The following is a 26545-nucleotide window of genomic DNA, read 5'->3' on the forward strand; positions in this document are numbered from 1 at the left end:
ATGATTAAGAAAGGAGCCAAAAGAAGCCGAACATCAGAACATCTTTCTCCCGTATTATGTGAACCTCATTTGCAAACCTTTGCAGATTCTGCTGTCAAAGTTGCTGCAAGCGAAGACCTTCTGATTGAGATCCTGTTGCATGTCCCCGTCAAGACACTTATGAGTTTCAAATGTGTATCCAAACAGTGGTTATCTCTTATTACTGATCCACACTTTGTTCGTCTTCGCAACCCACCCTCCCTTTCTGCATCTGCCTCTGCCCTTTTCTTTGCCAGCTCGTCCTCAAAACGATGCGACCCTGACTACCAATTCATTCCTCTTGATAATAGTAGTGATGAATTCCCCACCCCCTTCAAAACTCTTAACTTTATTGATGACCCTTTAGGTTCAGGCATATCTGTTTTACAGTCTTGCAGTGGCCTATTGTTATGTGCTAGCTATAGAGCAGGTGAAGCCAACCGCAGATATTATGTGCACAACCCTACCACTGGACAATATACTACCCTTCCTCAAATTACCCGCAAATATTCCAAATATGTTTGTAGTATGACTTTAGCCTATGATCCTGTAAAGTCACCTTACTACAAAGTTGTTTGTGTTAGACGTTCTGAAACGTCTCGTCAACATTTTCAAATTGAGATTTATTCATCTCAAACTCAGTTGTGGAGAGTGTCTGGTCAACCCTTTATCCCACCAGAGTATACAGAGTTCCAAAATTCCATTTATTGGAACGGTTCTGTTCACTGGTGGAATGGATCTATTCACTGGTGGAATGGTTTTGTGTATGGTGGTGCTAGGTTCAAAAGACGAGAGTCTTATACTTTGTACTTCAAGGTTGAAGAAGAGAGAGTAGAGCAGCTACCAATGCCTACTACACCATGGTATCGTATAGCTTCTTATGTTGGAGAGTCTGAGGGCCATTGGCATCTTATTGAAAGATATTCTGATTTTAATTCGGTGTTCAATGTATATGAGTTGAAAAGAGATTACTCAGGGTGGTTTATGAAGTACCAAGTTGATATATCAGATATTTCTATTCAATTCCCAGAGATATTCAAGTACCGCTGCACATTAGATGTAATTTCACTTGTGAGGAGAGGTAAAGAAGATGAAGAAGATGGCTCTTTCTTGGTATTGGAAATACCTGGTGGTATGATTATCCGTTACAACCTCATGGACAAAAGCGTGAAGAAACTGTGGGAATTTGTCCCAGATCGCAAGTTATATAACGATGATTGTTTAAGGCATGTCTGCGCGTTACCATACATCGAGTCTCTTGCTTGTTTCTGATTGTTGGTAAGATCCAGTTTCGATAAGTATGCTAGATTGTTATGCATACAATGTGCCCGTTTGGTAAATCTTAAAATAAGTAACTTTTGACTTAAAATGATTAAGTGCGAAATAAGTGATAAGTTGATAAATATTTATGAGTTCTATAAGTGTTTGGATAAATTTACTTATAAGTCAGAAGTTTTTTTACTTAAATGAATTAAAATAAATAATTATTAAATACAATTATCTTAGTTCATGAATCTTAAATTAGAAAATATTTAAAAATTTATATTTTAAAATCAAAACTTTAGAAAAAAGTGAAAAAATGAAAATAAGTTGGAAAAAAGTACGTCACTGCCAACTTTCCACTTATCAGCTTATAAGTTGTGAATTCAACTTATAAGTTGGGTCGACAAACAGTCATCAATAAGTTGTCACGAGCTTATGAGCCATAAGTAGCTTATAAGCTAGTATCCAAACACGCCCAATGTAACTTTGCAATAGTATATCATAGTCATAGCTTGGTATGAGGATGCACGAAGTCCAGGTTCCAAGCTCACTGCAAGGATATACCATCTGTGCAATAAATAAATCTTGTGATTTTTTGTATTAGTTTTGCATGTTCTCACCATTCCAGTCGCATCAAATATATCAGGGAAGATTTAAGATGAAACAAAGGTACAGCAGGGAATTCTGAATAAAAATGAGAGTTCTAATTTTCGGCAAATTTTATTTTAGGGGACACCCGCCAAATTTTCAAAATACTCTCCATATTTTTGAATTTTGAGAAGTCACTTTCATATATTTTCAAAAAAATTAATGGTGAAAAAACTTAAAATTTAATTTTGTGGGAGACACGTGTTCCCGTGTCCCTTACAGGATTTGGGTTTCCGATCTAGATACACGACACGGAACGAAAGTACACGGAATAAATAAATAGTTAAAATTTTAAAAATATATAATATACATTTATATATTACATTTCAAATATGAATTTACCTATTTTAAGTAACATATATAATTTTATAAATACTAAATTATATTTTATTATTCCTTAATTTTGTGAGAACTTCACTATTTCACTTTTAGACTTGGGCATTCATGGTTTTTGAGACATTTGTTATCGGTAAACTAAATTTGTTAATTTCGTTTTCAGATATTTTAATGATAAACTAAATCTATGTTATTTATTTTTAGATTCGTGATCGTGGATACAAAAAAAACAAGCAAGATCAAGTCGTTGACTTTATGTTTTTAATTTGTTTTGAACGTTGAACAATTTGTAGTTTATTGTACACAAGAACATTTTCACTTGTCTCATACTTTTTTATTAGGAATTTTGTTGTTCACTATTCAAGACCATTTAATTATCTATTACATTTTTTAACAATTAATTTTTTATATATATAATCAATGTACTTTAGTATACTGATATGTTACCAAATTGATACACGAATCCAAATTCGGGTTTAAAGTTTGATACACGAAAACATGACATTGAACGTTTATACACGACACAAAACCTTGTCGGGTCTAGCCGGAGCATTGTATCAGACATTCAGACTGTTATGTATGTCCTAACAGTTGACACAGCTTGGAACGTTCAAAAAGAATTTAGGACAGATAAACCTTAATTACAATAAGCAAGCAGCTGATAAGCTAACCAGGCCTCTGAATCAATCTCAAGGTCAATATGTAATGCTGATGTTATTGGATTTCAATGTGCAATGCAGACACAAAACTGAAGGACTTGTGCAGCTAGTAATGTACTTGCATATTTTGGAAAATGATAAACTAAACAAATTAGGTTGAATAAGTTTATAATCCAATCTGTTTAGGGGGTGTTTGGTTCAATAAATCTGGGTATGAGGTATGGAGTTGGAATCGAGAAAACTCATACCAGGTGTTTGGTTAAAAATTTTTTGTTTTAAAACCCATTCCTGAAACCCATGAGGTATGGGGTTTAGAAACCCATGTGAATAGGTGGATATGAGCTAAATCAAACTCTTGGGTATCATTTTCATTATTTTCTCTAGTCTTTCTTTTTAACTAAAGTATAATTCTTTTTTTAGCTCTAGTTTTAATATTGATGAATAAAAAATGTGAATGTATATTTAATTTTCTTAAATACTACGTAAAAATATTTATAAACTCATATTTTAATAAGAAAAATTATCAAAAATACTAGCTTTTTTTATTTATTTCTTTTTGCAATTTTACTATCCTCTAATTTTTTTGGCAAAAATATAGAATCAACCAAAATCAAGCAGATATACAATTAGTTGAATCAAGTTTTTTTTGTTGCATTTGAGGTTACATGGAGTGACATAAATTCGTCGAAAATTGCATCTAATTGAATCAAGTTGCATTAAACAGTATTTTCGTAAAAAATTTGGAAAATAGCATTTTTTTAAAATAAAAAAGTATTTTTGCAATTTTTAAAAAAAATTATAGTATATTTGTAAAAATATCTTTAGCCTTAGGTATTTTTCAAAAAAAATTATATTTTTAGCCTTACTAATTATGATTGTCAAGTGATCGTGTATAATTTTAGATTTTAATAATAAAATAATGAATTAACAAAAAATAATAATTAAATTTCTTTTGATTGTTGATTCCAATTAGTTTATCAAAGAGATATATTCTTATCCTATTTTGAACCAAACAGGTGATATAAAGTATCAAGTTCCAAACCCATACCAGCTTAACCCGATTCCTGATTCCAACCCGATACCACCCAACGAACCAAACGACCCCTTAAAGAGTTTCGAGTCAGGAAACTTTTTAGCAAATATGCCTTATTTTTTAATAAGTATTTTGTAGAAATGATTTTTTTACTTTCTTTTAATAAAAAATTCATTTTATTAAAATTATTTCAACAATATCTTTTACAATCATATTTGCACCCAAAATATAATTAAAATTATCAAATAATAAGTTATTTAATTAGTTACACCGATTAAATTAAATTCAACACAAATTATAAACAAAAATAACTTTAACTGTTTTTAATAAAAATAAAAATATAATTAGATTTAGTTTCTTTTCATTGAAAAGATATTTTCACACATATTTTAAGACCCTCAAAAAAATTAAAAATAAAGTAATATATTAATTCACCTTTGTTGTTTAATTTACAAATCTCCACACACATTTAATTGTCCTTAATGTAAATTATAATTTCATATTAAATGTTAATATATTCTTGATTTCTTGAAAAGACATTCAAAATATAATTTCCTTAATTTTTTGGGATATAATATAACTAATTATTTAATAACATCTATACTATATTATAATATGCGAAACATTAAAAGTGGTACTTGCTGAAATTACTTAATTATCCTTAATTATTTATTCAATATCTAATTGATCAGTTTCTAATTTTTATTGATACTATATTATAAAATATGAAACATTAAAAGTTTGGTAGTCATCAGTTGATACTTGCTGAAATTACTTAATTACCCCTAATTATTTATTATATATCTAATTGATGAGTTTCCAATTTTTATTGATATCGGAGTCAACTTCCTTTATCAATTTAAATTCTATTTCATCTCTATGTTATTATTAATTGATATTAAAGTCAACTTTTTCTATCACTTTTAAATTCTAATTCATATTTATTTCTACATTATTCTAATTGATATTTCATACAAAACAAATTTAAACAAATTAAATATAATTAGTTGAATTTAGTTGATATAATGTGCGTCAGGTTAAGAAAAAAATTACAAATACTACCAATCCGTCTAAAAAATTATACTATTGAATTAGGATAAACGAAATAATATATATTAGTCATCCAAAAATAATTAAAAATATAAATCAACCAACTAAAATAAAATCACCTATATTAGTTATTCGGGCTAAAAGAAAACCATTTTATTGATCCGGATATAAAAAATTAAAATTAAACTAAATTTAATTAGTTGAATTTGGTCATATTAATGGGCCTCGGGGTAAAATAAAATTAAGTAAATCACTAATACGGAATAAATCAAATTAATATCAGATTAAACATAATTCGTATTATACTGATATTAACTAAAAATTAACTTTTAACTAAACATTATTATTATTATTTTTAAAATACATAAAATGATCAATAAAATTATATCATTCAATTATTACTATTATTTTTTCAGATAGCTATTATAATTTATCGATTAAATAATAATTTCTCTAAAATAATATTTTTGTTAAAGTTCCACCATAATAAAAACATTGCATTTTTATTCTAAAAAAACTATAAAATCACTATAATAATATTTCTAAAAAACTAAAATTGTATACGTGTATTAATATAATCATCACTAAAGATAGAAATAAGAAAATCAATGAACAAATTAAAAAAAATTAGTTTAAGATATTTTTGTTTAAAGAATTATATAATACTAAAAAAGTTTATGCATCCGCATATCGCTATTATTCTTAATTTCTTGAAAAAACATTCAAAAATATAAATTTAATTTTAATCAAATTAATTAAACTTACAAGCAATCTCCAATAAACAACTGATTTGATTGTTGTTCAATTGCAGCTTCTAATCTTCTTCTCCACTGATCATATACAACCATCTCTATACACAGTATATTACACGAATCACACTTCATCTACTTTGTAGCCTATACATACAATTACTGTGTACGTATACATAAACAACTCGAACCATGAGTGGAAACGAGTTTCGATTCTTCTTATCGTGCGACATAAATCTCCCCGTTACTTTTCGAATCGATAAATTAGAAGGCAAATTATCAAACACCTCTGCTAAATCTTCCCCTGATTCAGGTTCGTTTTTAACGTAATTCACTTTTTCAATTTAGTCCTTTAATTTGACATTTAGTTGGATGATTTATCGAGATTTTATGTTTATTGTAATTACTTGAATTGTCGAAACTGAAATTTACTCGTTTAGTTGTACGGTTAGCTCGTATCGAAAACGATTTTGGCCTTGAATTTGTGTGACATATAGTTGTGTGAGTGCTCGAGTTTTTATGTTCGTAGTAAGTAGGTGATTAGTTTAAACTACGATTTACTTGTTTACTTCTACATTTAGTTCGTAACTAATTTTTTTGTCCATATGATTGATCGAGCTTTTGTAAATGTCAGAAGTACTTGATTTGTCAAAATTAAAATATACATGTTTAATTCCTATCGTGAGCTTTTTGACGTATAGTTGTATGATTTGATCGCGTGCTTATATTCTTTCTTTGTAGTTAGTTGATCGGTAGACATTGAATTTGTTCATATTTACTTATACAGTTAGCTCGTAATGTAAATCATTCAGGCCATGAATCTGTTTCACTGATTAATGTAAGCAGTTTATTGGTTGAAACTAATATTTACATAAATTTCTTTTTGTTTATTTGAATAGGCTAGCTGGTTATTTGGAGGTTGTGGATTGATTATGCATCTCTACATGTATACTTCTAGTTCTAGAGTTAGTTTGTATCGTTAATAATTAAAATTATATCATAGGTCGAGAGGTATTCTTGGTTTAAACGACTTTGGAGGGTGGTCTTATATTTTCCAGATTAGGAATTTAATTTTAGTTTTGTACGAACTTTACGGTAGTTTTAGTTTTTATTAGATTTCTATTTCTGATGAATATGCTTGTGCGTTTGTGTATTTAGCCAATGAAAAATCTACGACAGAGGATAGGAAAGGAGAGGTCTATGTTGAGTGCGCATTGTACATAGATGGTGCTCCTTTTGGGCTTCCGATGAGAACAAGGTTTGTCTGCATGATCTTGTTGATGTTTTACTGTCTCTTCTTAACATGTATATTATAATCTACACTATGTTGTTGTGCATCTATTTGTCGGTCCTTTAAGGTTACCATCATAGCATGTACTCATGTGCCATGCTAAACTACTTTGTTGTATTTAGTGTAAACCACCTGTTTGACATATTGGTTTTAATATCTATTAACAATGACTATATTCCAGGTTAGAGTCCCCTGGGCCATCATATTGCTGGAATGAACTTATCACTTTAAGTACAAAATACCGGGACTTGACGGCCAATTCGCAATTGACATTAACAGTACGTACTTACAATTGTATGTATAATAATTGGGTAGATTAAGTCTCTGGTTATTAGTTAGTCTTTGTCGTTTTGCATGATTAGCCCAACTGCACAAGCATCATTTAAAGGATTGTATCGAGTGATAATGCATATATGAACAACACTCTATACTCATACCAGAAGTAAGTTTGTGAAAATTCATTCTCAAATTAGTTTTTTATGCTTTTCTATGATCTCTAATTAGATTGAGCATCATGTGAATTCTCGCAAACAGTTTATGGGTAAAGTACTTTGCTGGCTATTATTTTTATGTCATTGTTCACCAATTTTATAGCCATAAACTAGTAGCGGATTTTGCGCATCTATCGTAAGATACCAAACTCAACTGCTTATACATAATCTTAAATAGCAATTAGCTTCTCACAAATCTCGTCAGAAGCCAGGTTAAGCACGTTTATTGAAGCATAAGTATCAATTTTAGTACTTGCATTTTGTTCCTTGCAGTAACTAGTCTGACTGTCTATTTATCTACCCCTCCCCTTTTCCTTGAATGTGTTTTGTAGAATATTAATTGTTCTGTAAATGCTCGTAGTCATATATTTTTTTTACAAAAAAAAGTTTAAATTTGTAGTAGCATCAAGCATGTCTGGATTAACCGTAGTTTGGGAACACACTTGACCAAATTAAGACAATCGATACGAGGGCTTGGTAAAGATGATGACAGCCTCCTTATAACTTTTTTTTAAGTAAAATGAAGTTTGAATCACGATACCTTTTATTCATACTGCAGGTTTGGGACGTTTCGTGTGAGAAAAATGAGGGTTTGATTGGTGGAGCTACAATTCACCTTTTTAACATGAAAAAACAACTCAAAACAGGGAGACACAAGCTTAGGCTCTGGCAAGGAAAAGAGGCAGATGGATCTATTCAAACAACAACTCCCGGAAAGGTGTGCAGTTAGGACTGTTATGATTGATTTTATATAAACTATACTTATATATGTTCTTCTCTAGAGGACTTACATTAGATATAATTTGCTTGGTTATTTTAACCTTCTGAAGGTTCCGAAGGAGGAGCGCGGGGAGGTGGAGCGGTTGGAAAAGCTTGTGAATAAGTATGAAAGAGGACAGATTCAACGAGTTGATTGGCTGGACCGCCTTGCCTTCAAAGCTATGGACAAAATCAAGGAACGTGAAAACAGTAAAAATGGAAGTTCCCATCTTTATGTAGTTGTTGATTTTAGTAGCTTTGAACATCGAGTTGTTTTTCAGGTAACTTAATCGTCCTGTTTCCAAGAGAATATATTTATATTTAAACGAGGCCTATTGGAGCTTTTTTTTTTTTTGTAATTGTTCTATGTATTGTATCTATGGAGAGGTTTTTTTTTTGTTTTTTATCTTTACAAAATCACAATTTTTTTCTCCAAATTATATCTTTGGTTTCTCTTCACTTGTCAAAGTTGGTTGACATTTTGCCATAAAATAGTCTTGATTTAGTATTTTGTCTTCAATAACTCAAAAGTAGAGAGTCTATATATATGTGGCTGGCTAGCAGTCACAACAAGAAAACTGTACTTTAAAGTTTTTATAATTGCCCCTATATCGTGACAATTGACTTGATGTAGCTTGGTTTGGTATCTAGGAATCAGGAGCAAATTTTTTAATACCCTCTCCTCTAGCTTCAACTAATGAACTGGTCACTGTCTGGGATCCAGAGGTGGGAAGGATTAATCCCTCTGAACATAAACAACTAAAGCTTGCTAGGAGTTTAACTCGTGGCATTATTGATAGAGATCTCAAACCAAGCTCCACGGAAAGAAGGTACGAGTGGCTTAAGGTTCATTTTGGATTTTCCATTGTTTCAGTGCTTGTTTCCGTATGTTTGCATGCTTTGTGCATACTCGTCATATTGGTATCTTATTAGGAAGTATGTTGGACATGATAGCTTTTGGTGTAGCCTGTATATATTCCAGTCTATTAATTACTGCATTTTCTTTTCCTTTGTTATCTAGTGTCAATTATGTGGGCTTAGTTCATGTAATAAGAAAGTGATTTATAATTATTTTCCTACTTCATTGTACATGACTAATGCATAAAATGAGATTTGACTAGATTCAAGTACAAGAAGATTCAGGAAGTTATAAAAGATTAAAAATAGTAAAGATGATAGATGAGATTATAGAGAGATAAAGATATATAGGAACCAGAGGAAGATAGAGACAGAGATTTTGTGAAAAAATTCCATTGTAGTATATTCTACAAATTAGAAACCTAATACATCTTCAGTTTTAGGCATAAGAGCAGAACCTTGACCTCAAGGTTGACTTAATGAAGGGATGAGAGTTTACAACCAGAGATCTGGGACAAATGCCCAAGAATAATTCTCACATATAGAACTTACAAAATGAATCAGTGTAGTTCATTATCAACTATCTGCCTGAAGTACAAAAGTTAACACCTTTTTGTTTTAAAGCTATATTAACTGTCCTAATTGAAATCATTTTTCAAAAGGTAAGTTTTTTAACTCTAAATAAAAAAATTGTTAATGCTCAGTGAATTAAATGAATGTATCCCGAAAACTTGTAAATGTTGGGTATTCCAAATCCAATACTTTGTTCAAACTATGTTTCCATGGAACTTTTCTTAGCTGCAGCCCGCATTAATGAAATAACTATTAGGTCTAGTTAACTGTATTTGACTTGTTCTTAGGTACAACTTCTCTTACAACAATTAATGCTAATAGGAAAATTCTTACCATATAAGCATTTAATGCTTTCCTGGCATCCTTCTCCATTTCATGAAATACAATGTCTTTATGGTGGACTAAGTCTGCAGAACTGCAATCGATCAAATCCTCATCCTCCCTGGTGGCATCACACAACAGCCTTTTCACTAGGTTAAGAGCTAGTAAACCACCTTGTGCTTTTTTACATTCTATTAGTCCAGTTATCTTTGAGGACTTGTGTTACAAACCCCTTGTAAGGTGGTTTCTGCTTGCCCCAGCAGCTTTGACTGTAGTCATTGTTGATAAGATGAGCCCTATTTAAGTTATCGAAAGCCTTAGTTAAAATTTTGTTCAATAATTAACATTTCTAAAAACCCCAGACGCCCTATATGTAAAGGCTAAAAGGTGTTGACTGCTGTTCTTAACTTGCGCCTCCTTTGTTAAAAACACAATTCCTTTCCTGGCACATAAATTTTATTTGGACCTTTCTCATGACTAGTTATTTGCCATTACAGGCCTGTTATTAATAGTTAGGTTGTGCATTGATACCTTATTACCTTAAGGTTGGAGGGAATGTTGTGCAAATATTGATGATTAGTTTACCTCAGAGTCAAAGCAACTCCATTATGAGCCCTTTTTTCAAATTACTCGAAGTAATTTTTTTATTATTTTCAAATAAAGTTACAGTAAGTTCATGATTAATTACTCATCTAACTTTTTATCCTTAACTTCTTGGATATTAGGTCAATACAGAGAATACTGAAATACCCACCAACACGAACTTTAAATGGAGATGAAAGGCATCTTTTGTGGAAATTCCGCTTTTCACTTATGTCCGAAAAAAGAGCTCTCACAAAATTTCTTCGATGCGTCGAATGGAGTGATGTTCAGGTTTAAACATATTAATTCCTGTTTAATTTGTATTAGTTTCAAGGTATATGTGCCAGTATTTTACTAAAGTTAATTTTTTGATTGGTAAATGATGACAAGTGTGCTTATTTGGTTTAATTTGTTGATGTAAATGATCCCAACTTAAAAACATATATCTGTATTAGATATCATATTTACTATTTATAAATTTGCAGCTGGTTTTGTCTTTATATATCGTGGATACAGGATATAACATACTGAAATTTGTTAAGTTGATTATGCTTTGCAGGAAGCGAAGCAGGCAATAGATCTGATGGGTAGGTGGGAAATGATCGACGTCTGCGATGCACTGGAGCTTTTATCTCCTGTATTTGAGAGTGAGGAGGTGAGCGTTGCAGTAACATGCACCTGGACACATTTACTTGTGCTGTCATATGAAAAATATAATGTCGTATCAGCTATGCAATATCAAAATATTACGGAAATATATCATATAATAGAAATAATGTGCTATACAGGTCCGTGCCTATGCTGTTAGAGTTCTTGAAAGAGCTGATGACGAAGAGCTACATTGTTACTTGCTTCAGTTGGTGCAAGCTCTTAGGTTTGAGCGCTCTGATAAATCTCGCCTTTCTCATTTCCTTGTGCAAAGATGTAGGCCTCTATTTTTTACCACTTCCAAACTGTATTTTGCAGTAGCATGCTGGTTTTGATTGACATATCTGCAACTTTTTGCAGCCTTGCGCAATATTGAATTGGCCAGCTTTCTCCGCTGGTATGTCGCAGTGGAACTGCATGATCCTACATACGCGAAACGTTTCTATTGCACCTATGAAATACTGGAAGAGAATATGATGAAGGTGCATCTTTATTTAAATTCTGTATACTTTAGTTATGCATGTGCCTCCTATATATGTTATTGGCATGATCGTGAGATGCATATATGGTATTAGATGATAATCTAAACATACCCCTCACTTGTTCATGGAGTGTGCATGCTATGTTACTAGGACTCCTCACTTTAACTTCGAGTACCCGTGTCGGACACTCGACACTCGACTTGGACACTTATTTTAAGCCAAAAACAGTTACAATTTTCAAAATGTTTCCGAGTCCGACATTGGGACACGTATCCATGTTGGATACTTCTAACTGAGTTTACATGAATATCAAGAGAGACTATGTGCCCATTTGTCTGTCCTAATACTTTCGTAAAAAGTATAAGTGAAATGTGAATAATAAGTAATTACAAGTTAAATTTTGAGAAGCAGTAAATATGTACTTATTTAAGTTATTTATTTTGAATTTGCATTTTGACTCCATATAATTCAATATTAACCCTTCTAATGGTGACTTCTAGTTTTTGTTTATATTAAGTTACACTTATAAATTTGTCCGAATATATACAAACTTAAAAGATAAAAATTACATTTCACTCATAAGTAATAAAAGTAAGTTTTTATGGTAACTTATACATGTAATATTTCTATACTATCCTGAAGGCAATGCTCATCTAATTTTTGGGCACCTAAGATGGATTTGGAAAAGAAGCAGTGGCGAGTTTATGTACATCGTATAGCTAGTTAATCATGATCAAGGATAATAATGACTTCGGTCAATAATCTATCTGTAGTCTTAATTCCATCTTCTTTGAGTTTTAAGTAATTGCTACTGCATTTGCAAACAGTTGGGAGGGAATGGAGATGAAGATGGATACAAGTTGTGGCAGAGTTTGGTGCGTCAAACAGAATTGACAGCACAGTTGTGTTCTATTATGAGAGATGTAAGAAATGTCCGAGGCGGGACTCAGAAGAAGATCGAAAAGCTTAGACATCTTCTATCTGGCCTCCTGAGTGAGCTTACCTATTTTGAGGAGGTACGTCTGTTAACTTTTTATGGCTCAAATGATGCTTCTCTTCTTAGCTTACACTGTTTGCAAAGACTGGAGACACTAGATTCCAGTGAGAATGTATAATACTAATATACTTCACATTCCCAGCCAATTCGGTCACCTCTCGCTCCCAGCATTCTAATTGCAGGAATCATTCCATCAGAGTCATCAATATTTAAAAGTGCACTGCATCCTTTGCGTCTAGCTTTTAGAACAACTGGTTGCGGAAGCTGCAAAATCATTTTTAAGAAAGGAGATGACCTTCGGCAAGACCAACTGGTATATTCTAAATTTGTTTCTTGTAATATAGAACCTGTTTACAATGATATGTGGTCCTTGCAGGTGATTCAGATGGTATCACTTATGGATAGACTCCTTAAATTGGAGAATCTTGATCTACATTTAACGCCATACAGAGTATTGGCTACTGGACATGACGAGGGTATGCTGGAATTCATACCATCCAAGTCATTAGCACAGGTTTTTTTTTCTTTGAAGCTTTTAGCACAAGTATTAGTCCTAAAAAGTTTCTTTTTAATACTACGCTTTGTGAGGCATTTTGTAATTATGTCCTTCAAATCTGCATTCTTTATAGTACAATGTAGTTGCTGATTACCTAAAAAAAGTTGATTTTTGTGGGTTTTTAATAATTTTCCGGAGAGGGTAAATCATGTAGTGAGCTACCGAGTTTGTTGAGGCATATTTAGTCGAATTAAGGTCTAATTAGGTGAGTTATTGAATTCGATACCACTCTATACAAGTAGAAAGCGATTAAGTTTTTATAGTAAAGGGAAAAGAGGTAAACAAAGTGTTATCTACATGAAATCCATTGTTTTCTGATTGTTTGACAGTGGGGCTAACAACTTTGTTAAATTATGGGCTAGTAAAAATATGATTTATGAACAGAAACATTAACTCTTCTTCCTAGGTTTAATACCTTGTCATTTACTCTAAATTTTCCAGATTCTCTCAGAACACCGTAGTATTATAAGTTACCTTCAGAAGTTCCATCCTGATGAGGAAGGACCATTTGGGATCACTGCCACGTGTTTGGAAACATTTATAAAAAGTTGTGCTGGCTACTCAGTTATTACATATATACTGGGCATTGGAGATAGGTAAGACAATCTGATCAAACAAACATATAATAACAAAAAATAATAAAAATATTTTCGGCTTCTTCAGAAGTATCAAACTTTTAAGATACATAAATCGGTCCTGCTTGACTTATTGGTGTTTATGTTTTCACGGATTACAGGCACCTCGATAATCTTCTACTCCGGGATGATGGCCGCCTGTTCCATGTTGATTTTGGTTTTATTTTAGGTCGAGATCCAAAACCCTTTCCGCCACCTATGAAGCTTTGTAAAGAAATGGTAGAGGCGATGGGAGGAGCAGAAAGGTATGATATTTTAGAATGCAAATGCTTGCTAACGCTGTTCAAGGTTTCCATATCGATTGGGCATCATATGCAATTTATATTTCTCCGTGTTTCTTCTTCTTTTTCTTTTTTTTTGTCTTCTACAGCCAGTACTATACCAGATTTAAATCTTATTGCTGCGAGGCATACAACATTCTTCGGAAGTCTAGCAACTTAATCTTGAATTTGTTCTATCTGATGGCTGGATCCAACATCCCTGACATAGCATCTGATCCTGAAAAAGGCATTCTAAAGGTAATATTTTGTGGGACTTAAAAATTTTCTTATGTAGTACCATGTTGAAATGACCAAGCCTTTGTTGGTGGTTAAAGCTCCAAGAGAAGTTCAGATTGGACTTGGATGATGAGGAATGCATACATTTTTTCCAAGATCTCATCAATGAAAGTGTCAGTGCATTGTTTCCTCAAATGGTCGAGACAATTCACAGATGGGCTCAGTACTGGCGCTAAGTAAAATGTAAGGTTTATATCCCTGCCTATGCAGTTGAGCTGTTTATGCTTATAATTGTTGTTTTTGTGTGGAGTCTCGCAGCATGGTTTTCTAATTGTTTAGTTGCTTAAAAATAAGCTAGTGTACTCTATATATTATCTATTCTGATCCAGTTTATATGTCAATATGCCTTTATATACTTGGACACCATAAAATTAGCTCTACAATAAATTATCTTCGTGGAGAGTGTTCGGAAAAGCCATACAGTAGTATTGAGTAGTAGTAAAAGTATTTGGGTCATTACTGAGTCAGTTAGGAGTTGGGAGTCTATACATAGATGTCATCATTGTACTTATCAGATACTCCCTCCGTCCCATTGAGATCTCTACGTTGGGGGACGTGGAGTTCGGCACGTATTTTAATGCTCCTGCAAAGTATAGTTACATAAATTTTTTTTTAAAAAAAAAATCTTTTAAATTTTTTTTAATGTTTAAAGTTTTATTCACCTTAAAATGGGTGTCGAGCGTTGAAAAAAACATGTAGAGAATTGAATGGGACGGAGGGAGTAATGATTACTGAATATATGAACTTGGGGCTTTAGTTCCACCAATCTGTTACTCTCTCTAGTTTTCTAATTGATTTCCCTCTCTAAAAGTAGCCTCTTCTACAAGATATCTTTAATACCCTGTCTTACTTTAAATACATACAAACATTACTTATTTCTTTCATTTCTATCCTACTATCTCTGCTATGTTACCTTTATCCCAGAAAATACTAAAAGTTTTAAGTCAGAAAGCCTAGTTCCCAACAGAGAGCAAGCTAAATAATGAGCGTCATGGTATTGAAAGAATCCCTCTTGGCTTAAATAAGTTGCAAAGAGTTAATCCTTTAGGCCTATGCACATATAGCTAGACTATTCATCTCTCTACGTAAGTGTGTGATGTTTGTGTAGGGGAGGGCAGGTCTGTGCTATCTCATTTCCATGTAGTTGTTTTTTTTTCTTTTCTTTTCTGTTTTCATTTTATTTTTTATGTTTGAGTTGATGTTAGACAATGCATAGATAAAAAGAATGGAGCTGTTACGGGCCATCAAAAAAATAACTATTACTGTATAGCTGGACAAATCCAGGTTTAAATGAGGGCACCTTATTAAAGGTTGACCTCATTGTGATACCTTAGATAGTGATATAATGATTAGGCCATGGTACTGTACATAAATTATTAAAGATTATGCAATTCTGCGTGTAACCTTTACACAAGTATTAAATAAAAATGAGGAGAGGAGAGGAGAGGAGAGGAGAGAAGGGGAATAATATAACGAAGAAGAAAAAGGATAGGACAGAGAAAAGAGCAAAGAGTAAGGAATGTAGATAAATGAAATAGCGGCTGATTCTAGAACTATAAATCTGTATTGTTAGATCATTAAGTTGATAATTGCATCAAATATTGAAAGTAGGATACAAATGCTTTAAGTTGACTATCTCTTATTGGACAGTTATTCTCTCTATTTTGGCAAGAATTCTTCTTCACTAATTATTCACTCTTTCTTTTGGCAATAAATACAGCTTTTGCAGCATTGATTACATATATAGGATGTTTACCTTCAGCTTATCTTGCATGTGGCAAACAAAGCAGTAGTTGGCAATTTGGTGTAGCTAGTTTAGGTCCTGAGGCCTTGATCCCAGAATCTTGATGAGAATTCGATGGTGGATGAACCTCTGAAAACCCAACTGAAAGAACAAAATAGAAGTGGCATTTCCATGGTCAGGGGTGGTAGTGACTGGCGAAACATGGTAGATATTTTTTCACTATTTATGTATAGCTTTTATCACTAAAGGAAAAGTAGAATCAAACTGTATATGTTACGGGCCTAGTATGAATGAATATAAGATTCTATTTTCTCTGTTGTCTATAATAGCATTACGTTTTCAGTTTATATATAGTGAGCAGCTATATTATACATGCTGCATTGCAGCGGTTTGCTGCTAGTATAGAGCTGATTTGTGCATTCCACATTGGTAAATTGTAATTATGAAATTTTAGCCACATGCTGTTTCATTTATTTAAACTTTATAGAACTTTTAAGCAATGTATGTAATGTTTAAATTTGAATTTACTTGGTTTGTATTTTATGCTAATATATGATGTTGTATGTACCACCTTTAATCTTCTATTGTGGTGGCAACTTCCCCTTTAAACTTTTGTCTGCTTACACCTCAATGGTGCTTTAAAATAAAATCAAATTCATGTAGCAATAGCTACAAAAAGTTAACTGAAAACTAAAAGATACAGGCAAATGATAATCACCTCTCTAAGAATCAAGTATCAAATCCCTGTTATTGTCGCTCTAATGGCTCTTGTCATATGATGAATTAGACTCTAATCTTTGTACAGATTGGAGGCACTTCTAGCATATATATCACCCAGATAGCAGTTAAAGGTCCACTCCACAACAACCTACAGCTGAGCTAGCTATGAAACGTTCTGTAAGCCAGTCGAGAGTTAAGCAGCAATTCTGTAGCACCACCAACTAAAAACCAGGCTCTTTGACAAGAAAACACCAGCATCATGATCCCATATCTTCCCCTTGTACCCACCCCTCGCAAAGTTCATTTAAAATACAGTCTTCTCCTTATATACACCTCGCACAAACTTTGTATAAATCAAAGCATCTCCAGTATCATGCCATGATATGTTTTTGCTGGGGCTTGTTTTGGCAGAAATAATATTCGTTCATTAGCTTCTCAAAAAGCAAAAGATATGAAGTATCACTCAAGAGTTGAATCTTTGTGAACCCCTCTCAAAGAACTGATTTCAACAACAATATTCAAGTCTTTTCTGATAATGTATATTAAATTTCTTAAATAACAAGTTCAACTAATCAGACTCGGTTTCAAAACCAATCCTACTTACTAATGTTGCAGAATTCTCATCTCAGAGTCAAGCATACCCCTCCAAATCCTAAATTATATGTACGACATATCCAATTTCACCACACTACTCAATTAACGCCTACAAAGTGTTATATAATTTGTAAAAAAACCGCTTACATCAGACAAACAAAACAAACTAAAAAAAACTTTGCACGAAATTCGTAACAGAACAATGACAACAACTGTACAAGCAGCAGTTCAGTGAATAACAGAACACAAAATTAACAATTTGACAAGTTAATTAATGAACTAAATCAGATGAAATATTAAGAGGATTCAGAGAGATTGGCATGATGAGGCATGTGAAAACTCTGCACTAAGGAATCGGGTGAAAATTATTGCGCCCCTTCTCGTGCAAGATTTTTACGGCAACTCCTTAGTGATACGACACCCAATTCAGTTTTCCTTTCTCGTGCACGAACAATCAAGGATGTCAATATACGGATTTTCAGATGCTCCACATAACACCCACAAGGACCCAATTATATTATTGTATAACCCTAACTAACATGTGTGGTAGATGGTTGTACAAAAAAAATACACAGTGAAGAAAGGTTGAGAAGGATTGATGCTACAAGGGCTGTAATGTGGAACAGAGAGGAGTGACTCTTTCTGTCATTGATCATAACTAGTTTGCTTTCACATTTCTTCCTACCAATGACAGATAGAACAGAGGCATTTGAAGCAACCAAGTACTCTAGTAAAAAAAATTATATACAAAAAGTACACTATGCAATTTTTAACAATATTCATATGTAATATAATGCAACTTCATTATTTCCATGTAATCAACCTACTAATTATAGCAAGTAATTGCATTTAACAAAAATAAACTTCATTGAAAGCCAAGTTCGCTAACTTTGTTTCCTCATTGGCTTGGATAAAACAAGTTTGGACAGAAGAAATTACAAAAATCTAGCGTTTACGATAACTGAAATTCAAAGGCTAAATAGCAGCAGGGTGTAATACTGTTCCTTTAAATGCGCGCTACAATCAGTTACCACTTCACTCTAGTTGTTCAAACCCTTCGAGTGAAACAAGGGTCTCGTTGTACCCAGTGTACTTCCCAACCAACAGAGGTGCGTAATGATCAATTTGTTTGACATGTTTCTTTTTGTAGTCATAAAAGATGTCTTCATCAGCACCATGTGCAAAAAACCTTCCATCACCCATATAAAGACCGAATTTCTGAATTTCCTTGAGATCGTCGAGATTGAACTCTTTACTCCAAGACCAGTTGCCAAGAACTTCATTTAATGTCCATAGACTAGGAACGGATTCATCATTCGTGGATTCATTAAAGATCAAACCAACAGAACCTTCAAATTCCAAAAGAAAAGACTTTCTTTGTAGATAGTGCGGCATAAACATGGGATAAGATTCGGGATAAGGATATACTTTAAACACTTCATAATGCAAATCAAACGATAGTAGCTCATCTTGGCCCTCAAAATACAAAATACGAGTTCCTTTAAGATTAACACACATTGTTTCATGATCATGAATAGGAAAATCTTCAAGCGTCTCTGGAATCTGAATCTGTTTCCAAGAATCATCATTTTCGGAATACATTTCCGCTCGTAGAACGCAAAACAGTACATCATAACCATCATCATCTGCATCATCCACATCCTCCATTTTATACAATACCGAAACTCTAAGAATCTTGTAGTCGTTAGAAATATCATCGAAACCAAACCCTAGCAAACAATACTCGTCATCTAATTTATCACTAGGAGGAGGAAGTTTCTTAAATCGCCTAGTCATCGGATTCCCCAAATAGATAACATTAGTAGCACGATTACTGATACAAACAAGACCATTACAAGAACATACTATCTCAAAAGACCACCTAAAAAGTTTACTTAGCCTATAATATATTGTAGTTTCATCAGTATGAATAGAAATGGAATTCCTGAAAACGTCAAGTAAGACGGATTGTTTTTTGAGGGATTCAATGAGGTGAGTTTCGACAAATCGCGGGTTTGATATAATAGATAGCCATGTTTTGCAAACTGATTTGCACTGAAGTAGTGAGATTACAGGCAAAAACATAAGAATTTTGAACCAAAGTTCATCAGGTAAAAAAGGAATGCTATTCTTGCTTCTCCCCATTTAGGTAAGTAATAAGATGATAAATTGCTACAAATTGAGCTAATATAAAAGCAGGATTAACAATTATAAAGAAGAATTAGTAATCTCACTTGAATTGCAGATCACAACCAAGAAAAATTCAATACAAAATGGACTTCTTCATATGCTCTCCATATCTCAATGCCCTAATTTTTGTTTACTCTCTGCAGTCTTCGTTCCCCCCATTTCTTCTGCCAGCCTTGTATTTAAACTCTGAAGGGGGTCGTTTGGTCAGGGATAACAAAATAATCTGATCCGACCCGATCAGAAATCCGATTTTTTGAATTTGAATTTGGATATGGATTTAATTTTTAAACCCGAATTTTTTTGGATTTGGATTTAAATATTAGGTATACCGATCCAAAACCCGATCCGAAATCCGAAACTCTATCCGAACCCGAAATCCAAAAAAAACTCGAATTATTATATATATATTAATTATATATATTATTAAAATTTTATATATTTCACATTATAATATTATAATATATATATATATTTTGAATAATATATATTATACATATTATTATATAATTTTTAGAACATATATTTTTATATTTATGTTAAAAAGTAACTAATTATAAAGTTTAATTAAATATAATTATTCAATCATTTAAATGAGTGATAAGATTTATAAGGTCAACAAAACATCTTTTAGTAATAAATCTAAAAAACTGGGTATCAATTGAGTTGATTTTTTAAATATTAGCTATACATATAATAACACAATTAATGATGTGGTGTATTGTTTGAGGATCATACGGTAAAACTCTTTCTCTACAAGTCGCTTATTCGATTCCAAGCACTTGCAATATCAATAATTATATATATTTTCAGATTTCAGATTCAGGTTCGGGTTTCGGGTATGAATATTTAATTCAAAAAATTTCGGGTTTCGGGTATACCCAAATCCGATCCGAAATCCAATGGATCGAGTTCGGGTATTCATTTTCGGGTATTTTTCGGGTTCGAGTATGGATAAAATTTTCGGGTTTGGATATGGATTCTGCAATACCCGATCCGATCCGACCCGACCCGACCCGATTGCCATCCTGGTATATACTTTTCAAGTATATGTATGAGTCTTACTCATTTCAAATCTATTTGGTTCTGAAATTTAATTATACTAGCTTACGGCCCTTGCGATGCACGGGTCTTGGTTAAATATTTATATATTTTTATTTCTATTTTATGTAATTTTATTAAAATTCTATATAAAAAATTAAATACTAAATAATGATTAAATAATTATACTTTGATTGTGTATAATTTCAATTTAAGTTCAAATAATATAAATAGTATATGATTGATGAGATCTATGTAAATGTTTGTTGTTAGTGAAATTCAAACCTGAAAACTTATATGTATCTTTATAAATAATAATATAAATGTTTTTTTGTTAACAGGAGTCGAACCTGAAAACTTATATGTATCTTTATAAATAATAATATAAATGTTTGTTGTTGACGAGATTTGTGAGAACTTGTATAATGCATTTTTTTACTTTTTGGATCTAACGGTTCTGATTATTTGAGGTTTGATTGAATTATTTCACGGGCGGCTCATCAAAAAGGTAACATTCTACTTATATGTTCATATTTGTATATATATATTTTTTATATTTCTGAGGGTTGCCCCTTTGTGATGATTGTTCAAATATGTTTGTTTCTTCGTATATGTTTCTTCATTTTTGAATGTTGCCCATTTACTGTGATTATGCTTCATTGTTTCTTGTGAGCCTAATTTTTGCCGGAATACTATCTACACAGATGAGTTAATGTCAATTGCAGTCTTGTAATCATCTTGGTGGTATTGTTAACTTTGCTCTCAACTGATGTAGTTATGGAGTTTTCTTATCTTTCCAACATTAAAATTAAAACTCCCAGGTAGCTATCTTTTTTCCAGAATCTTCGTTGGTTTTAAAATTGATTGTTTGAAGCATAGCTAATCATGTCTTTAACTCCACTGTTCCTCTTAAGAACAATATCTATGGTTTTAATTTTATTCAACTCAAAACTTTAGGTTGCTCAAAAAATAAGGCCAAATATAAAATTTTAGTATTCTAAAATATTAGGTGTGATCTTTTGAGACTTTACAGTGTCTGGGTAAAACTTAGTACAAGTACAACAACTCAGAATTTCTTCCTGTGAATTGATATTACTATTGTACAATTTTATGGCTTAATATTTTGTATTTACAGATAAACCTTAACAATCTATATATCTGTGAATTGATGTTACTATTGTAGAATTTTGTGGCTTAATAGCTCCGTGCACTAATCGGAAACATATCTTATATTTGGCCCTTCACGTTCATAAGATTTCTTGACAATATAATGCAAAATTAAATAGTATGAGATATTGGTTTTGGGGTATTTAACTTGCATATGAATCACTACAACGTACTTTTAGTAGTTAGAGCTTTTTAGCAATTAGAGCAGTTGAAATATTTATATAAAGTAAAAAATATTCTATGAAAAAACTGTGAAGTGTAATTTTTATCCTTTGGGTCACCTGTTTCGGATTTTGAAAGGAAAAAAACCTACATAAATATTTATATGTTCAATGGTTATAATGGTTGCAGCCAGGGGCCTATGGACGAAGTAACAAGGGTTAGTGAGTGCCCTGGATTATAAGTATAGAAATGCTATAGCTTCAAGTAAAAAAGTTTGATTGAGATTCATATCATACTTTATATATGAATGATATTTGTATTTGTCGAAAGATCAAAACTTTACCTGGAAAAGTTGGTTTAGTGCTCAACAATAGGTTTCCACCATTACTAATAGAGTCCATGTGTTTTGTAACCATTACAAATAAAGCCTCTTTATACAAATGATACTCTAAAGTCTAATCTTATTTTTGCTCCTTTGGGAGAAATTCTTCCCTATGCTATTGGTTGTAGCAGCTCTTAGGTGTGTGTATGTGTGATCTACTGTAATTTGTATTAGGTTTAGCACCACTACAGTATGTGTAAAGGCTTGGTCTTTTGGTTCAATTAGAATCCTACTTGTATTCCAAGAACCCAACCCTCATATTTTCCCTATATATATGGGTCTCCCCTCTTGTATTTTACACATTCAACATTCCAACACCCAAGACATTCAATTAGTTATTTGTTTTGTTCATCTTTTTATCATGTGTAGCTAAATTTGTTCCTTAGTATGAAGATGAAGTTAATTTATTTGCTTTGATATCTTCTCGTTCATATTATTTGATTCTCATGATTTTTTCTTGGTGCTTAATTGTTTAATTAACAAAGTGATTTTGATATATTATTATTATTATTACCAGGTTTATTTTTCATAACTTATGCTTGCTCCATGAAGTTTTGATGGGTTATTGTTAGATAACAAGTTTCATAGTATATTCTTATCTCGTTAATTAAAATTTATTAGTGAAGAAAAGAGAATTGATTTTAGGGCGAGTTGATATTAATTGTGATTGATTAACGGATTCGGATTCCTAGGCTTTCCATATTATTTGATCTATTTGCTAATTAGGTTAATTCAAACTCCTCTCAAATCTTATTGTCTAGTTCGCCTGATTTAAATTGTTAGGGTTTTGAAAATTCATAGTCTCTGTGGATCGACCTGTATTTGCTACAATTAACCGATGTGCACTTGTAGTTATTTTACACATCAATGTCATCATGTCACTGTTTAGGTTTGATTGAATTATTTCACGGGCTGCTCATCAAAAAGGTAACATTCTACTTATATGTTCATATATGTATATATATTTTTTTATATTTCTGAGGGTTGGCCCTTTGTGATTATTGTTCAAATATGTTTGTTTCTTCGTATATGTTTCTTCATTTTTGAATATTGCCCATTTACTGTGATTATGCTTCATTGTTTCTTGTGAGCATAATTTTTGCCGCAATACTTTTCTACACAGATGAGTTAATGTTAATTGCAGTCTTGTAATCATCTTGGTGGTATTGTTAACTTTGCTCTCAACTGATGTAGTTATGGAGTTTTCTTATCTTTCCAACATTAAAATTAAAACTCCCAGGTAGCTATTTATTTTTCCAGAATCTTCGTTGATTTTAAAATTGATTGTTTGAAGCATAGCTTGTTAGGTATGAATACAACACAGAGGGGGGGGGGGTGAATGTGTTTTGGGTTAAATGTATGATTTTCGATCGACTTAGGCTTTAGCAATTGGTTGTTGTTAATGATTTAGTAGAATGGATGTTAATCATAAATAGCTGAGCAAATATGTAAAATAAAGATCTTCAAAACTCACTTAATTTTATATTAAAAATCAAGCAGTGTTTTGCTACAAAATCTCTAAGTTCTTGTTTTAGAACTTAGCTTCTTTCTTGAGAGAGAACACACACAATTTTCTAATCTGATTGTTCTTCTTTTTTTAACTAGAGGACCAGTGTTAACTTTATAACTCAGTTAACTGCTGGTTTACACGGTGGATAAATAAACATGCCATTATCTTTTCTAAACTGTCACTTGTCATTTCTATTTATAGAAAAGCAAATCTTCCATTTCTGGCTTAGCATATCTTTAGCTTCCCGTTATTACTTTAATCTCCTCTGTCAGTTAATCTTTGTCGTTGATCTTGCACATCTCTCAAGCTGCTTTTTGTAGACTTGTCAATCCAGCTGTGTGAATTGTTTGTTGATTTGCAACCTTGGATATTGAACTGTTCTGTAATTCTGTACTTAGAGAAATTTCTTCACTTCGAGATCTCCAATTAAGCCGTAGAGAACTCGACATCTCGATAGGCATGATGGCTTGTCGATATCTCTGAAACTTCATTATTTCCTAGACTTATCGACAACTCTGAGTTCTCTAGTGAATTTTGGTTTATCGATAACTCAGAGTTCTCTAATGGACTTTGGCTTATCGATAACTCAGAGTTCTTTAATGAATGTATACTTGTCGATATCTATGAGTTCTCGACAGACAATTCCTGAGTTATCTATACCCGGTGGATGTTGTTTATCCGTCGAGTAGTGATGGTTTATCCGTCGAGTAGTGATGGTTTATCCGTCGAGTAGACATTCCTCATCCGTCGAGTAGATATTGCTCATCCGTCGGGTAGATATTACTCATCCGTCGGTACTCTCTGGAGTTTAAATGACTTCTCGATAAGTCATTCTGGAGTTCTCGAATGATTTCTCTATAACACTAATTCTGTGACTTGTAGAGATATTGACTTATAATGTTTTACACCAAACAGATTTATTTAACTCCAAGCTTCTTCATAATTCTTCTGAGGCATGATCTTCTTGATCTTCTTCCAGATAAAATTCTTAGGCTTGACACTGTTTAGAGAAAAATGCTCCAGTCTGCTCCATTTACATTTTACAGACATTAAGTGTTACAAGTGTGAATTACAGATTAAGTTTACAATACAACTAATCTTAGGGTTGTCAGTATGACTTAGTCTTGTTATGATACAGGCATGTCTTGCACAACAATCTCCCCCAATTTGTGAGAAGATTGCTTATCACAAATTCATGCATGTTAACAAGACTAGCCCCAAGTTAAAGAATGAAAATAAAATGATACAAAAGCTGATACAACACTTGTACATTGGACAGTTTACAATAATTAAGTAAATACTGAGCTGTCTGATTCTTTCTCAATTATGTTCTTAATTTGCACAAGTATTTTTCAATTCTTCTAGAATGGGGGTGTCAGCTAGAGCCTCTATTAGTTTCAGCAAATCTGGCTTATGATATCTAGCTAACATCCCTATCCTATAACTTGACAAAGAGCCAGCTTTTATATTCAGAAATCTTCCATCCTTTGATATTCTGCTCTTGCCTGCTGTTGATGATATTATTACCTTCAGTAATCTTTAACATTCTTCAGAGGCATAATTCTTTGACATCATCTATTATATATTACATAGCCAATTATGTCTTTAACTCCACTGTTCCTCTTAAGAACAATATCTATGGTTTTAATTTTATTCGACTCAAAACTTTAGGTTGCTCAAAAAATAAGGCCAAATATAAAAATTTCAGTATTCTAAAATATTAGGTGTGATCTTTTGAGACTTTACAGTGTCTGGGTAAAACTTAGTACAAGTACAACAACTCAGAATTTCTTCCTGTAAATTGATATTACTATTGTATAATTTTATGACTTAATATTTTGTATTTACAGATAAACCTTAACAATCTATATATCTGTGAATTGATGTTACTATTGTAGAATTTTGTGGCTTAATAGCTCCGTGCACTAATCGGAAACACATCTTATATTTGGCCCTTCACGTTCATAAGATTTCTTGACAATATAATGCAAAATTAAATAGTAATAGGTATTGGTTTTGGGGTATTTAACTTGCATATGAATCACTACAACGTACTTTTAGTAGTTAGAGCTTTTTAGCAATTAGAGCAGTTGAAATATTTATATAAAGTAAAAAATATTCTATGAAAAAACTATGAAGTGTAATTTTTATCCTTTGGGTCACCTGTTCCGGATTTTGAAAGGAAAAAAACCAACATAAATATTTATATGTTCAATGGTTATAATGGTTGCAGCCAGGGGCCTATGGACGAAGTAACAAGGGTTGGTGAGTGCCCTGGATTATAAGCATAGAAATGCTATAGCTTCAAGTAAAAAAGTTTGATTGAGATTCATATCATACTTTATATATGAATGATATTTGTATTTGCCGAAAGATCAAAACTTTACCTGGAAAAGTTGGTTTAGTGCTCAACAATAGGTTTCCACCATTACTAATAGAGTCCATGTATTTTGTAACCATTACAAATAAAGCCTCTTTATACAAATGATACTCTAAAGTCTAATGTTATTTTTGCTCCTTTGAGAGAAATTC

At 32.3% G+C, this 26545-nt stretch overlaps 3 protein-coding genes across 3 annotated transcripts; 2 read left to right on the forward strand and 1 right to left on the reverse strand.

The window, feature by feature from the left end:
• LOC141703058 (F-box protein At5g07610-like) lies at positions 1-1366 on the forward strand. The gene has a single exon (XM_074506673.1). It carries the CDS (start codon positions 1-3, stop codon positions 1288-1290), a length of 1290 nt encoding a protein of 429 aa, XP_074362774.1. The 3' UTR covers positions 1291-1366.
• Positions 1367-5787: 4421 nt separating this feature from the next.
• LOC141708683 (phosphatidylinositol 3-kinase, root isoform) lies at positions 5788-16777 on the forward strand. The gene is made up of 18 exons (XM_074512426.1): positions 5788-6069; positions 6915-7014; positions 7229-7325; positions 8098-8256; positions 8369-8578; positions 8949-9127; positions 10775-10922; positions 11191-11286; positions 11420-11555; positions 11640-11761; positions 12589-12777; positions 12901-13071; positions 13135-13272; positions 13756-13910; positions 14051-14194; positions 14320-14467; positions 14545-14689; positions 16227-16777. The coding sequence occupies exons 1-17, from the start codon at positions 5949-5951 to the stop codon at positions 14680-14682; spliced, it is 2451 nt and encodes an 816-aa protein (XP_074368527.1). The 5' UTR covers positions 5788-5948; the 3' UTR covers positions 14683-14689; positions 16227-16777.
• A 1822-nt stretch (positions 16778-18599) lies between these two features.
• LOC141703065 (F-box protein CPR1-like) lies at positions 18600-19709 on the reverse strand. Its single transcript, XM_074506676.1, has one exon. The coding sequence runs from the start codon at positions 19707-19709 to the stop codon at positions 18600-18602; it is 1110 nt and encodes a 369-aa protein (XP_074362777.1).
• Between the last annotated feature and the right edge of the window lie 6836 nt (positions 19710-26545).

Source organism: Apium graveolens, chromosome 2 (assembly GCF_009905375.1).
Source record: "Apium graveolens cultivar Ventura chromosome 2, ASM990537v1, whole genome shotgun sequence".
Lineage (NCBI taxonomy): Eukaryota > Viridiplantae > Streptophyta > Magnoliopsida > Apiales > Apiaceae > Apium > Apium graveolens.